Raw genomic sequence first — 15,390 nt, forward strand, 5'->3', positions numbered from 1 at the left:
GATTCATTTCAGAGCTTGTTCAATTCTGACAGTTCCCCATATAACTTTGAAGTAGTATATCTTGTTTTTCTAGCACCTCTTTAAAGTGATGTTCATTTCTCAAATTTGTCTAAATTGAAGATGGTAACAGCACAAATTCCTGATTTACACTGAAAGAATAAACCCATTTTTACTTCAGATTTGTGTCCAACGATACTAAGATAATATAATAATAATAATAATAATAATAATAATATAGTTCAGGCAGCAGCTCTGTTTCAGCTTCTAACAAAAGCACTGCCAACAATTTCTTCTCTTTCATTTCTTTACACTTCTCTCCTGAGTTTCCCAGGCCAGCCTGTTCTCAATCTGTTCTCGTGCCACAGAGCAGCTCAGCATTTCAGAAAGCAAGATTTCGCACTGCTTTGATCATTCTTTCTCAATTATTTAAATGCAAGTTATCAATCTTTATAACACCCTCATAAACCCTAAGATGGCATGTTATTTTACAGATACCAACCATGAAATTATTGCAATAATGAGTAATAATAATGGCCAGTCTTCGCAAGCGAAGATCCGGGGAAGGTCTTTACACCTTCCAGCCTGCGCATTGGATTTTTTAGGTGAGACACAGTGTGCGCGGAACTGAGCCCACCCTTTAATCCTAAGGTTCATCTGCCGGGGCCAAGCGAGCTTGGACGGTGGCAGCGAGGTCCTTAGGACGTAGGTGGGTTGCCTTTAAGGGCTAAAGAGCTCCACCTGCCCGGGAGTGGCCCTGACCTGGAATCGAACCCGGGCCTCAGCGGTGACAGTGCTGCGCCCTTACCACTAGACCACCAGGGGCTCCTTAATAATGAGTAGCACAACAGGTTTTTGTGACATCTTTCTAGATATTCTTCCCCATTATATTCTGCAATCAGTTTAGTATAGAGAGGGTGTGTGCTTAAATATACCCTCATGTATGTTTTCTGGGACTTAAATAGTGCTGCAATCTTCCCTATTTACTCTAGAAAGTATTCTTAGTGCTGCTACTCACTAGCTACTCAGAACAGACTCTTCAGATAACATTCCTTTTCATTATTTTTGTTGAAGATTTCTCAGCTTCTACAGCATAGTTAGCAAGTGTTGCTTAAAATACACCTAAACCCACTTACAAATATTACATAGAAAAGAACACAAAATCAGGAAAAACACCACATGCTTGGATAGCTGAGGGCACTCACATCTGCAATGCTTTTTCTCTTTCCCCATGGTGGACACCTACTCTTCTCTACACTATCAAGGCTGCTAATTTTAGGCCTTTAATTAGGAGTTCAGTTTAAAATAGTGCATGCCAACTGTATCGTGGGTATTCCTTCAAACACAGTACAAACACAAGCCACAGACAGAACAAAATTAAAAAACCAAACCACCCACATTAAATGCCTCATGTATTTGGGACCATCTAACCTGATCAAACTTCTGGTGCAGGAGTCTTTAGCCAGCTCACTGGTGAAAACACAGGTGTAGCTACAGATGTTCATGCAGTTCTCAAGGAAACTGAATTAAAAGAACAACTAAAACATACAAGGACTAAAGCAGATAGCAAAAATGTATTCCCTATGGCTCCATGGCAGTCAAAAATTTACACGAAGGCTTAAGTGGTTTTGAAAAGCAGGCAGACATCAATTAAAAGTAGACATATTTGACAGAGAAGTAGTGGCTTGGTCACTAACACTCTCCTTGTTAAATGTGATAAGCAGATGATCTAGAAGGGCTTTCTGTGTATATGAAGGCACCAGCAGAGATACATTACAAGGAATCAGCAAGCTAAACTGACCCATTAAACCTAATATTTTTGGAATCATAATCATGCTTTGTACATGGGGTTTTGTACATGTTTTTTTGCCAAAACATCCAACAGAGCTGGAAGGATTTGTTATGCCAATGCAGCCCACTAGGGGTCAAGTTACATCCAGCAGTTTAAAAATATATTTAATAATAAAGGGCAAAATCTAGGCCACCATCCTCCTATATCACTAGAATCATCTGGGTTGCCAGATGTATCTCAAAGGGACTAAGTCCTTTAGAACTTTTCTTTAGAACAAACAGAAAAAAATCATAATATGATGGTTGGTGCAAAGAGATACAAAACAGATTAAATAATTGTTCCTATAATTCATTAATTAGATGAATAGGATGATTAGATTGGAAAAGTTTTCCTTAACAGAATACCATAGTGTAAAGACTGTTAGTTCAGTTTTAGACCAGCTATGATGCTTGAAAATAGTGAGAATGGCAAGCTGAGCTAAAAACAAAACCTCAAGACTTGATATGTCTGATATGACAGAAGAACTTTAATCCTTCCATGTAAAAGACACTTAGTATCAACACATCTGATCATACAGTAGAACTACATAAGAATCTTGTGAAGCAAAACAGATATAGGTAAATATATATGTAAATGCCACCTTGACAAAAATGGAACCATGTCTAATCAGAAGTCCTGTAACAGCACATTATGAATGCAGAAAGAATGCCTTAGATTTGAGTGGTTTCCAAACATGATTTTGTGAATGTGAGATGTCCAAATATAAATAAAAAAGTACTTCGTGAAGGTCTGTCCTCTGTGGAACAGGAAGGCTCGTGTAATAGAGCTCTTAGTCTGCTTTGTAAAGCTCCAGTTTAAACTTAACTATTTCCCATGTCATTCTTTCATCCATTTGGAGAAACAGAAGTGTTTGCAGTTAAAGCCTTCTGACTGTGAAACAGTTTCTTGACACATAGGTAGCCTGTAAGTTGAAGCAGCTACCCAGCAAAATTCCACTTAAAATTTTACAGGAAATGACATCAGACAAGTTGATGTCCCAAGATCAGGGTGAAAAAAAAGATGAGTGGTGGAAAACTGTGTTTGCAGACCTATTTCTGTGAGGAAACACATTAAGAAAACAAAACTGAACAAAAAAACCCCAAACAAAACTCTCCAAAACCAAAATAAAACACTATAGGTCAGGTTTTGCCTTCCACTTCTGTACAGGAAGGAGACCTGTAATGAGTAGCCTGCATTGTGTCAGCAGGTACCCTCTGAATGGTTCCAATTGAGTTGCAAGTTGGATGTTGCATTTCCTGAACTACCACAAAAAGTTTCAGAATTAGTGTCAGCCTAAAGATGACAGTTCACAACCCACAGCCACTGCATTAAACTGCTTTCACCTCGTCTTTCTGCTTCACTCCCTCCAGATGCTAAACCCATCTTCCATTGGAACTAAGGTGCCATATGGAAACTGCACATAGGACAGAGTTCCCTTGGGAATGTGTACTAAAAGAATCAGTGCTCCCCAAAGACTCAGAGTTGTTTTACTAGATCTCACCTCCTCAACCATATGCTTGACTTTCTTCTGCTGGCAGTGCACCATATCATCCAGGTGTTTGATTCGCTCTCTCAGGCTGGCTGCGACCTCCTCCAAGTGCTGTGACCTAGCAAGGCATGCAAGGATCAAGCATGTGGGGAACTGTGCACGGTAAGCAAAACCCCCATTATTCACTATAAATCAGGATAGGCGAGTCAAATTCCACTGACAGATGTCAATTTGTCCAAAGTGCATTTTAATGGTAATCTCAGTCCAAGTGCCTGTCTCCACCCAAGTTTACTCACCTTTGTCTTGCATACTGGCATGCTTACTCAGAGCTCTAAGTGCTGACAATTAAACATTGTGACAAAACTCATCTCAAGATATGTTTTTCTTTTAAGTGAAAGGTTTTTAGACAACTAGACCTTTATCATTAGAAAGACACATTTAGCCTGACTATAAACGTTTTGGAAATGTATAGTGAATAAAAGCCAGGAGGCAGGTCTGCTTTCAAAGCTGTCTTACTGCAGGAAAGCCTTGAGTAAAGAATTTGGCAGAGCTGCCAAGAGCAGCAGAATGCTAATTGGAGTGGTATTAACTCATCGACAGTCAGCAGGAATTGTGACTGTTTTAAGTTTGTACGTGACTCTTCAGATAGATCCTACATTTCTTTCTTTAACACAGAAATTGAACACCCACAGAATTCCTGCCCCAGTTTGGTTTGTCAGCTTGTCAGAAAAGTAGTCTTAGAATATGTAAAGAAACAGGAGTGAAGTTTTTTGATAAATTTTTGGCTCGTTGGCCATGGGAGTGTCCATTTTTATCTGAATGTACAGTTCTTAAAATTGTTCAAAGAACACAATTACTTGCTTACAAAACAAACTTCTGTACTCCAAGGTTCAGGACTGGACAGAATCTGAGAAGTGGAGGAGGGGAATCAAAACCAAAAAAGCTTTTTTATCTTGGTCTGTGCACAGCACAAGAAACTGTTGAAGCTGCAAATAGAACTACCATTCTGAGACAAAGCAGCAGATGGCAAACTGTAAGACATGATTCCATTGAATGACTGAATTGTATCCTGTTTTCCCCAAAATGTCTCTATTAAAAGTGAAGCACTCTACAGAAATTTAACTGCAGCACTTTGACAAGGACTCAACAAATTCAGAACATTGCTGCAGGGTTTTCAGTCGTGAGTATTAAGGTCTCACAAAACTACAATTCATATTTTTGATTGCAATTTTAACACATATTTAGTATCTCATTGGAAGAGTCAGAATTTTAAGCATGGATAGCAGTGGAGAAATAGAACAGATGTCCTTCCTCAGGTGGAGATCATGTGTCTGGTCAGGTACAGATAGGTAAAGAAAACTTAAGAAGAGACTTCAGCATCACCTGAACATAGACTCATTGCTTGCATAGCATACATTGCACTTGTGAGCTTGCTTGCATTGCACAAATTCCTGCCTCAACATTGCCTTTACCCTTTCACTGCAGTGTAACTTTTCACACTGAAAAGGATCCACTGAAGCGAGAAGAGTCTGTGTTATTCAGAGGTAAAGGAAGAAAGCGATCATCTTTCATCTCCATATTCTATGTGGTTGAACATCTGTTCACTTTTAATTATTATTTTAACAGGCTGCTGTGAAAAGCCATTCTTGCCCTGACACCAGAGAAGCTGGTCACAGATTAACACAACCACGCAGTAAGAGGCTCTCAGCAGGGACCTCCTTTTATGTTTATACTTCCTAAAGAACAGCAGGATGCCAAAACCCTCGAAACTGAATTTCTGGGTGCCACAGAACCACAAGCAGTAATCAAGTACAGTTATACAGTCTCTGGTTTATCTTTACCCGCTCAGGCAGCGTCGTATAAACCTTTGAGTGGCAGGTACAATTTTCATTCCAAATGCAGTTACTCTGTTTCAGTGCTGGATAGAATTCTCTTGGAACTTTGCCTCTGACTTTGCTTGAAGCTTTCTTTTGCCTGGCCAGACTCAAAGAAGTAGCTATGGATGTACATGCCACCTGTGGGCAGAATCATCAGACCTGCCCCTCTAAGCCTCAAATCTGTTTCCCCCTTTCCCTCTTTTACACAAAAGAGACATCCCTAGCAGTTATATGCTTTCCCCAAGAGTTCCTGTTTACAAAGGGGATGTCCTACAGCTTAATACAGGATATAGACTGTCTTGTCATTTAATACTCTGTTGAGCAGTCCAGAAGGAAATAATTAAAGTATTCACAGTCAGGATCATACTGTGCTGAATTTGGGAATGCAGGTTTAAGAAAAATGCAATCCACAAAGATGCCACAGCTTGTTCTGTCTACAATGTACTCTGCATATTTGCAAACAACTTTTCAGGAAAGATGCATGAATGTTTTGTTGCAAAAATTAATCATCTTGGTATTTTACATGTAAATAAACCTATATTCAGATAGACAGTCCTTACCAGACTCCAGTTTTTAAGTTAAAAAAAGTAAAATTCAAGTGTCTTCAAAAACAACCCATCCCCTAAAGTTTCCTAGCAATACTAGAAGTTCCACAGACAAGACGGATCTCACCTTTCAGTGTCGGAGTTGTTTTCAGACTTTGCTCCGTATATTTGTATTTCATTCAATTCAAGTTGTTTTTGCAGCTGCTGACGTTCCTAAACAAGAAATGTTATCCTTCAGTTCTCCATGTGTCAAAATGTAAAGGCTTCACAAAGCATATTTCATTGCAATTCAAAACATCATTTGTGGAATTAAAATAGAAACTGATTAACCAAAATTCATGAATTTCCTACAGCCAAGGAGCACAGAATGCATAACAAAATCAAATTCCCAGCTATGCATGGAAATAAGGGAGTTTTCAATTTTCTATTTGAAGATGTAAGGCTGTACTTGAAACTGAATTTTTTAAATAAAAAGATGAGTCAGCAAAATCTTTAACTACATAAATGTCAAATTGTCCATGTTATTTCTCCAAAAAGATCTCTCAATCCAAGGCTGAGATAAAGGGTGTTGCTGTATTTTCTTCCCCCAAAACATTCCTGATCAGTGCTTGTGAAGATCTATGAGGACTTGTGGACTGAGTCAAAACAAGTTAACAGAGAAGTAAATCTGTTATCCACTTTAATGGGAATTTAAGAGGCATTCAGTCTTACTCAGCAAGTATCAGCCAGATAAAAGCAAATTAAATAACTAATGTGAAGAAACTCATCAGTACTTAAGAACTACATTGCAATCCATTATTCATTGTGTAACACTTACAAGCTGTAGGCTGAAGCCCAGATGAAGTTAATGGAGCCACTAAAGGGGGATATTAAGCTGAATGATTTCTCACTGTAGTCACTAATTCTACTAATAGATCTGCAAGTATGAGGCAAAGGGGGCTCAATGCACATTAGACTAACCAGTCAAGCCAAGTGGCTTATAAAAACCTATATCTCAGTAAAATACTGAGATTAAACATGTACTATACTGCAGTAAAATTGGTGAAAAAAACCCACTTCATTTGTAAGAATGGGAGATTGTATTCAGTCCACTGACTAAAATTCTCTCTGCTCCCATATTTCAGATAGCAAGGCACAGATCTTTACAGATAATGAGATGCCTGCTTCTGAATGAAATGAGAAATACCACAATGCATCCATGACTATTTCATGGTCACTGCAGCCACTGCTGCCCTTGAGCTGCACATCCCCCACCAGCCCCTCCTTGTTGGTGAGAATGAGGACGAGCACAGCACCTCTCCCATTGGCTCCTCTATCACTTGGAGAAGGAAGTTATCAACACGTTCCAAAGGAAGTTATCAACACATTCCAGGGACCTCAGTTGCTTCTGTCCTGCTGTGTTGTCCCTCCAACAGCTGTTAGGGTGGCTGAAGATCCCCATGAGGACGAGGGCTTGTGAAGGTGAGGGGCACTCCCATCTGTCTGTACACAGCCCCATCTGTCTGTCTGTAAAGATTTTCAGTCTCCCTGTCCGGCTGGTCTGTAACAGATCCCCACTCTAATGTCACCTGTCCCTGCCCTCCCTTTAACCCTGACCCATAAGCTCCTCATCCATCCCCAAGTGGATCTCCATGCACTCCATGGACCTACCACAGCAACATCTGTAAGTGATTTTGGATCATTTATGATTATTACTTGATTAGGCTTAGTCTTTGCACACCAAAGGGAGACTGAATGGTCTTATTAAATTCTTTCTTTAAAGTAATGTTAATTCCCTAAAGAAATGTTGACACCTTAGCCCTGACTGTAGAGAGAACTAGAAAGATAGAACCACCACTTCATCACAGTGTCTCTGTGGCAGTCCATGTCCATTTACTGATCTGAATGCAATAATTAAGATGAAAACAGCAATGATGTGTCACTGAGCAGCAGAAAAACTACAGGAAGTTAAATTTCCTCCATGCACTGGTGCATTTCCTTTAAAGGCAGGAATCAGCTCACTCTCATACCACTTCCATGCGTTCAATCAGCCTGTCCAGCTCCCCAATTCTCTGGTCTTTTTCCTGGATGCTGGTTTCTGTAATCTGCATCTTCTTATTGGCCTCTTCAATAGCCTTCAGAAGCCGATTTGTTTCCTCCTTAAAATAAGAACATTTAAAGTCATATTAGCACCTAGTATATTAATGAGGAATTTTTATTTTTCTTTTCTTTTAGACTACAGATCCAGGCTGATAGCTTTTAAGCAAGCTCACAGCTTTTCACTACACCCACCCAGAAATCCAGAAGAGCTGTGACCCTAAATGTGAATTATACACAGCAAAAGACTTGGGTACTTTGAAGTACACAGGTATCAGTAAAGAACCATTATGACAATCTGAGAAAAACTTTTACCCATTTCTTAGATATTTGTTTTCCCTCCCGAGGATGCTGTGAAGTAACAGCTAAGAAAAATATGCTGTTGCAGAAGATAGTTTCTAAAACACCAAAATTTGCCATGTTTAGTTTTGTACTTTCCTCACATGTAAAGCAATATGAATAGGAAGAGACAGGGGCATCTATCTCCAGTCTCCATCATCATCCATCTCTATCAGTTAAAAAATGCAATGACTAACTGTTCACAGAAAGGTTTTCCTTGGGGATAAAGGAAACCAAGGAACAGGAAGAGTTCTTGCTCCAGTAGCATGCAGTAAAGTTATTCCCCCTCTCCTTCCTAAACTGTCACTAAAATTGGGCATTTAGAGAATCAAGAGTTAAAAACCCAAATAACTTCATTTTAAATTTTGAAATCTACATTATCATTAACATTACTATGTTTGAACACATTCTTTTCTTAGTCCTACAACCCCAGAAGTTTGGAAAGGTTAGTAACTCTGGCATGAGTAGTCACAGGGACAGAAGGGAAGGAACACATGTCGGCTCTGGGGTACGGAGGATTGAGACACACCACCAATCTGATTACCACTCTTGCAGGCTGGCTATACATACCAGGAGGATTTCTTTCTCAGCTTTATGTTTCTGTTCCTCTTCTCGCATCTTTTCCTCATACTGACTATACAGTTTTCTTGTCATCTCTCTCATCACTTCAGCACTGGCTTCCTGCGATGACTCCACCTGTGAGGGAAGAAAGTCGACCCATGAGTCAGTGCAGCATTGCTGGGAGCAGGAAAGCATTCACATGCTGTGAAAATAACACTTCGAGCTTCAGCTCTACCTTGTTACAAATCTGACATTGCTGAGGCCGATTTCCATTTGCATCAAGACCGTTGATAGCATTCTGCCAGCACACACATCATTGCAACTTGTAGAAGTTAGTTTCATCAGGTTTCAATTTGTCTGAATTTAACCCATTGTTTATCCAAACTCAGGCAGTGCCTCTTTACTGAGCCCTTTCCTTACAGCCTCCAAGTCACTTGGTTTGCTTCCCCATTGAAAAGATTTTGTCTCTCCCCATTCTACAGAAACACAGCTTAGAGATGGACTGGACTCAATCCCTGTTCCTAAACGGCCATGAACACTCAAAGCAATAATCACTTTATTGCTGTACCCTCCCTGTTCTCTCATGGTTTTTCACATTCTACTCTTTGTGTAGGCACAAGAGGTGGGGTGACAACGGAGCAAAGCAGATCAGGGAACTATTAAAATTAAAATTTATATTCTCAGTGGTGTGGAAGGGTTAATTTTTAACAACAGAACCAGAAACTTTACTAGAGCTACAGGGAAGAGGGTAAGAATAGTAGTTCTGAGACAGGATTTCCTCCTTCTGTTGGCTGAAAACACTGACTGAAACACACCCTTGGTGATTAAACACCAGATAGGATACTCACAGCTTTAGCCCATCTATTGTGGATAAACCACGATATAAGCAAAGTAAAATAACTAGTCCAGGACTTGGATCTCTTCCTAGAGATGCTGTGAAACAGCCAACATTATAGTGAAATTCTGTTGGTGCTACAAAAGTGACAGGAAGAGGAGGAATACACTCTCATCTGGGAAGAGAATCAAGTGCTCCCTGCTGATAACTACACTTTCCACAGCTACAAAATACACACTTCTGATGATTAAGGGTTTGGGTTGCTTCTTCTTTTTTCATTTCACGGATTGAAAGATTTATTAAACCCTTGTGTTCATCTTGCGTGGCAGAAACAAGCTTGTTTACTACCCTGTGCAAAAACAACACTGCATTTCATCCTTTGAAGAGGGACTGAGCTCTGAAGGACTCCTCTGGTACTGCAATTGCCCCCTTTGTCATCCCACCTAGACCAAGCCTGGGGCACAGGTAGTGACCTGCCCTTTATGAGAGGGAGTGGAGTTAAATTAACCTTGGAAGCCTGAAAGAATCAGATCATTCAGAAAAAGCCAATAAATTAAAGCCCAGATTCCTTAAGATACATTGAACTGGAATAGGATCTCTGTCCCTGTATCTCTGTCTTTCCTTGTTTGTAGCTTGAGCAATGAGGAAAGTAAAAACAAGCATAAGAAGGTAGAGGTATCAGGGCATCTGTTATAATACTCATGAGCAGCATCTCCAGTCTCAGTTGTTACAGTTATATGAATAAACTGAACCTACTTAAGAAGCCCCCTCAGTGTGTTCTGCTATCCAGAATATAAATGGCATACAGTAGTTCCTGCTTTTCAACTGTTAACCTCCCAGATTCCACACATCCTCTTACATCCACCCCTAGGATTAGATCCCAGATGTCTTTGCACCTTTGATACATGATTTTATATTTAACTGTCAAAGACAGTAATGAGGTCTTTTATTCACTCATTTTGTACTCAAACTGCAAGTCTGAGGGCAAAATTTACACTTTTTGCATACAGAGGCAGGGCATGTATTCTGCAGACCTTGACATGCCTGAAGATAAATCCTTACACATTCAGTAGAACTGAGACTTAAGCTGTGGTTCTCAGCCCTCAGAAGCAGACATACCTTTCCCTGACTTGTTGATGCTTGTCCTTAAGATTATAGCTAAGCCCAAATTTCTGTTTTAAAATCTCAATTGCATCACCTTTGCTTCTTTTATTGGTTTTTTCCTCTATTTATTTCCTGCTGACAACAGCAAGTACAAAATAGCCTGACTTTTATAGCCTGTAAAGCTCCACTACAAGAGGAAACTAGAACATGAATTGTAAGTTGAAATGCACTTATGTTAATGTTTTCTTGTTTAGCCATTCATCATTAAGCATGAATGCAAGTCACTAGACAGCCAAAAGAAGCATTTTCTCTGACAAAATGAAACATGAATAAAGCATCAGTCACCTTAATTTCACAAATTTGTCCAAAAAAAAGTCACAAATTTTTCAAAATTCAACAGATTCTGACACAGTACTATATCCAAATTAGTCTACTTTGAGCAATTATAAGAGCAACAAAGGTTTGCAGAAGAAGGTGTGGGGATTTTGTTGGGTTTTTTGGTTTTTTTTCCTGGGCTTATTTTTTTTTTGAGATTAAAGGAATACATTTGGCATATGAAGGGAGAACATGGTCAAGCTTTCTGGCATATAAAACCTTGCAATTTGTGTTTTATTCTCTTGCATTTCTCTGAAAGAAATAGCTTAATTCTCTTTTCAAGATACTTACTGTACTGCTGACCACATGCTCATAAGACTTAACAGATTACCTATGGTGCAATGCCAAGTAAACTCAACATCAAAGAAATTCATGTAGCCCTGTGTAGAGTTATAATAATTCCTTCACTTAATAGAAAAAGATGCTAATAACCATTTAATTGTTTGAATCTTCGTCTGCCAACATCTCTGAATCTTATGTTACATCCCATGTTATAGAAAGTCTGACTGTCAGCAGCTGAGATTCTTTGTTATTAAATCAGTATTGATTCACAGAAATACATGAGCTCTAGGGAATTATGAGGGTATGAAGAATGAAGAACCCTTTACAAATAAGGCCAAGGAATTATTTTAACATACTCCTCATGCCCTTGCTGTGCAATATTTTTGGGGGAGTTTATATACCACACCTTTAACTTCAGTAACTGATTTTCAATTTGTGCTGTTTCCAGTTGCTTTTGCTTCTCTCTCAGCTTTTCCATAGATTGCTCATGTGTATGTTTTAGATTCCTTATTTGTTCCTTTATGTCAGTGTTCTCCAATGTAACATCCACTAGAGTTTTCTAGAAGAAAGAGGCAAACCACATATTAAAAATCAGAAATAATTTGATGAACTACCATAGTCAAGAGATTATGAAACAGGCAGGACATTTAAAGAGCTTCCAGACGTACTAATGCAGTGTGAGCAGTTTTGCAAGTTTTAACATTTAAAATGGCTTTTGTTGTTGCTAGAAGGTATTTCCATGAGAAATGTGCTTAGTGACATCAAGTCCTGGAACATTATTTTAAAAAAAAAAGAAGGACAGGAGCAGGGATACAGTTCAGTATGAATAATCTTCCCTTCTTCTCTCCAAGGGCCATGTGACACATATAAAAGGCACTAGACTGAAAAAAAACTGTGACAATCAAGAAAGCAGGAACATTAAGTTGTTCAGCTCAGTTACATGGGAATTTGGAAGTCTTTAAAAAAGAAAATTCATTCCCACCTTGTTCCTCCCCCAGCATTTCACAGGTATGTAAAGTTTCACAAGTGTTTAGCATTCAAACGTGCCACTCCCATATCTGCTAACAACTGAAGGTAGGAGCAAGTCAGGGGATGGACCATTTTGCACTATACAGAACAGATCACATTATCACCTTTGATAATTGGTAGAGACACAACTAGTGGCATTAATCTGCTGCATATCAGTATCTCTTCATTGTACACTATTTTTAATGGGTTTTTTAAACACAGCGTTGGAATTTTTTTGTCTTAAGTTTCCTAAATAAGTTGCTTTAAGTATCAAAGGTAGCACTTCATGGTCTTGTTTAGGGTTAGAATCTACACCTGTCCCCCGTGCTGTATGTATGCTTTTAAACCCGTGTTAGCAAAGGCAGTTGTCAGCTGGCACACAGCTATTGAGATGTACCTGCAAGTCTATTGATGCTGATGTCAAGGAGCTGTTCATTTCGCTAAAGCTATCTAAGGCTGCGGCCTGCACTCGCACATGAGTCTCTAAGGATTCCTGATGAGCATTTGTCACCTGAGCAGGAAAAAACAAACAAACAAAAAACAAAACAAAAACGAAAGGGGTTTATATAGAATAATGATCAAGTTTACCTATTCTTTCAAAGGGAGCTTACAGAAGAGAAAGACCCCAAGGTTCATTTTCACAGTACTAGGATGCTTAGAGAGTAGGGGCCTCAGAGTAAATCCTTGCACCTCATAAACACACAAACAAAACTTGCTGACAGAACAAAACAATACTAACAGAAATAAGGCACAAGTATCTCTGCAATCACTGCATTAGCTGTTCTTTTCGAAAGGACAAGAGGACACTTGGAGCTGTCTGTTCAGAAGGATTTTGTATGTGGAACGAGCAGATGGTAAAAAAGTTACAGAGTGAAAAGCAGAAGAATGCAAGAAATAAGGAAATCTAGAAAGGTTTGGGTGAACTGTAGAAAAGCCTTAATTAAGAAGGAACTGACTAATCAGGTACATAAAGAAGCAACATCAAGAAGACTTAAGGATGAAGGAATACGAAGCAAGTAGGAGAGTGCTTTGTTATGTGAAAATTAGTAATTTTCATTATGTACACAAACACATGCTTAAAAACTGAAGGGGGGGAAAAAGGCACAAAATTTCTTCATTCGAGAAGAGACCAAAACTCAAGCAGGGTAAATAATTACAAACAATCCAATAATAAAGAGGAAAAGAGTGTTACTAAAGGAGGCCAGCCCAACTCACATTCTTAAATGGACCAGATTTGTTTCTTGTTAAAAACACAAGAATGCTAGGGACTGATATGGGGCACAGGGAGCGTTCAATAACCAAGCCATACACAGACTAGGTCAGCATAGGGAGAAGAAGCCAAGTAATTGCTGTTAACCTTATATAAATGTGTGCTCATGTAAAGACAAACAAACAAGCAAAAGCAGAAACGCTTTGGACAGAATAAAAAAGTTACAAGATAAGACCTCGTGGTGAAGAAGCCCAGGGCAGGATATTGGAAGTAAAAATTTCAAACAAACTTTATGAAAAAAAAAAGGTATTCCTGAAAACTGATAGAACAAGAAGGCATAGTGATTGAAAGCTGAAGCAAAGAGTATAGAAAGGATTTTAGATAGGATCCCCAAATAGGCAAAAGGTGACAGTCATGTAAAAGCAAAATCAAACCCCATATAACCACCCCAAAAAAAAGCTTATTTTATTAGGTAGAACAACACTTGTGGGTCCTTTCAGGCAGTTTAGAGTATTAAAAAAGGGAAGAGTTATCTCATAATGTGCCATTTATGTCACAATTGCTTCATAAACTGCTAATTTGCTGCAGAACTAGATATTCTGTCAGAGCTGGTCAGAAACCCTTAATTAAGAAAGAATTTCTGACTCAAGCAGGATTTCTACAGAAGATCTGGAAGTGCAGGATATCACCAGTGCTATTCAGTAAAGATCAGCAGCAAAGACAACAAAACTGCACCTGAATCAGCATTTACCTACATGCACACTGAGTGGGAGAGTTGTCAGCAGCATTATAGCTATTTAACACAGTTTACAGAAACTGAGTTTTCTCTCTCTCTTCCTCTCTAGGGTGATTTTTTGGAGTTTCTTTTTGTTTGTGGTTGTTTGTTTGTTTTTTTGAGACTAGTTACCACAGAATAGAAGTACCAGTTTACAGCAAGTTCTGACTTTTATCACTAATACAGCATGCAGGGAATGACAGCCTCCAAACCAGGATGGCAGAAGGGCACAAAGCAGTCCCAATCCCTTGAAGTCAGAATACCTTTAACTGCCAAAGCTTCATGTGAACCAGGGCTGTCAAAATCAATGTTGAATATAAATCCAAAGCAAGTTTTCAGGGAGATATTTTGGACCAAAGAACTCAGCAGTTTAATACAAAGGATACTTCTACAGGCTGCAACAGCTTTTATGGCTAAAGCAGCATGTCAGAAGAAAGAGAGGTCATCAAATGACCACTGAAATGTTCAATTAAGAACCAAAAGGTAAGTAATTTTTTAGAACTGTCAAGCACTTTTATATTAAAGAATTCTGCTACTTCTTTTACCACAGTGTTTGAACAACAGTCAGTAAAACAGAGCAATGTCTCTTGAAATGACACCAATTTACCCACTACTCCTAACTATGTATGTTATTTACTCAATTCACCTGGCAACTTCCTGGTACACACATCTCCTGGTACACACATATGCAAAAGTATCCCTGTCCTGCTTTACCTTCCTGGATGGAAAGATAAAGAAAGAAAGGAAACTACAGATGTCACATAAACCAATGAACTGGACTGAATTGGAAAATCAGTTCTGTTCTGCTAAAGCAAAAGAAAAGTTTCTAGACAACAGTGGGCATTTATTCCCATATGCTTTCCCTACAAATGAGTGGGTACTTACTTTGAGTTCGTTTGTAAGCTGCTGTATTTTTCGTTTCATTTCATCATATTCACCATACATTTTCTTTCTTACTTTTTCCAGAGTTGCTCTCACCTGGTGTCAGAAAAATCAAATGCCTTTATGAAACTTATGGATGATATTGTTTATACTAGGACGTAACTTTTTTCTATGTTCTTCATTGTTACTTTCCATGATTTCCAT

At 38.9% G+C, this 15,390-nt stretch overlaps 1 protein-coding gene across 4 annotated transcripts in view; it reads right to left on the bottom strand.

Annotated features, from left to right (window-relative positions):
* The window catches only part of MYZAP (myocardial zonula adherens protein), a 53,996-nt gene that overhangs the window by 21,147 nt on the left and 17,459 nt on the right, over nucleotides 1-15,390 (bottom strand). For all 4 annotated transcript variants that reach the window (XM_050309870.1, XM_050309867.1, XM_050309868.1 and 1 more), the window contains exons 4-10: nucleotides 15,190-15,282; nucleotides 12,717-12,830; nucleotides 11,718-11,870; nucleotides 8,725-8,850; nucleotides 7,749-7,877; nucleotides 5,867-5,952; nucleotides 3,330-3,435 (exon numbers count right to left, since the gene is read on the bottom strand). In XM_050309870.1, coding sequence (XP_050165827.1) covers nucleotides 3,330-3,435; nucleotides 5,867-5,952; nucleotides 7,749-7,877; nucleotides 8,725-8,850; nucleotides 11,718-11,870; nucleotides 12,717-12,830; nucleotides 15,190-15,282 — 807 coding nt within the window. The remainder of the gene's footprint in view (nucleotides 1-3,329; nucleotides 3,436-5,866; nucleotides 5,953-7,748; nucleotides 7,878-8,724; nucleotides 8,851-11,717; nucleotides 11,871-12,716; nucleotides 12,831-15,189; nucleotides 15,283-15,390) is intronic.

This window comes from Myiozetetes cayanensis, unplaced genomic scaffold, assembly GCF_022539395.1.
Source record: "Myiozetetes cayanensis isolate MyiCay16 unplaced genomic scaffold, myiCay2020 scf14, whole genome shotgun sequence".
Taxonomy (NCBI): Eukaryota; Metazoa; Chordata; class Aves; order Passeriformes; family Tyrannidae; genus Myiozetetes; species Myiozetetes cayanensis.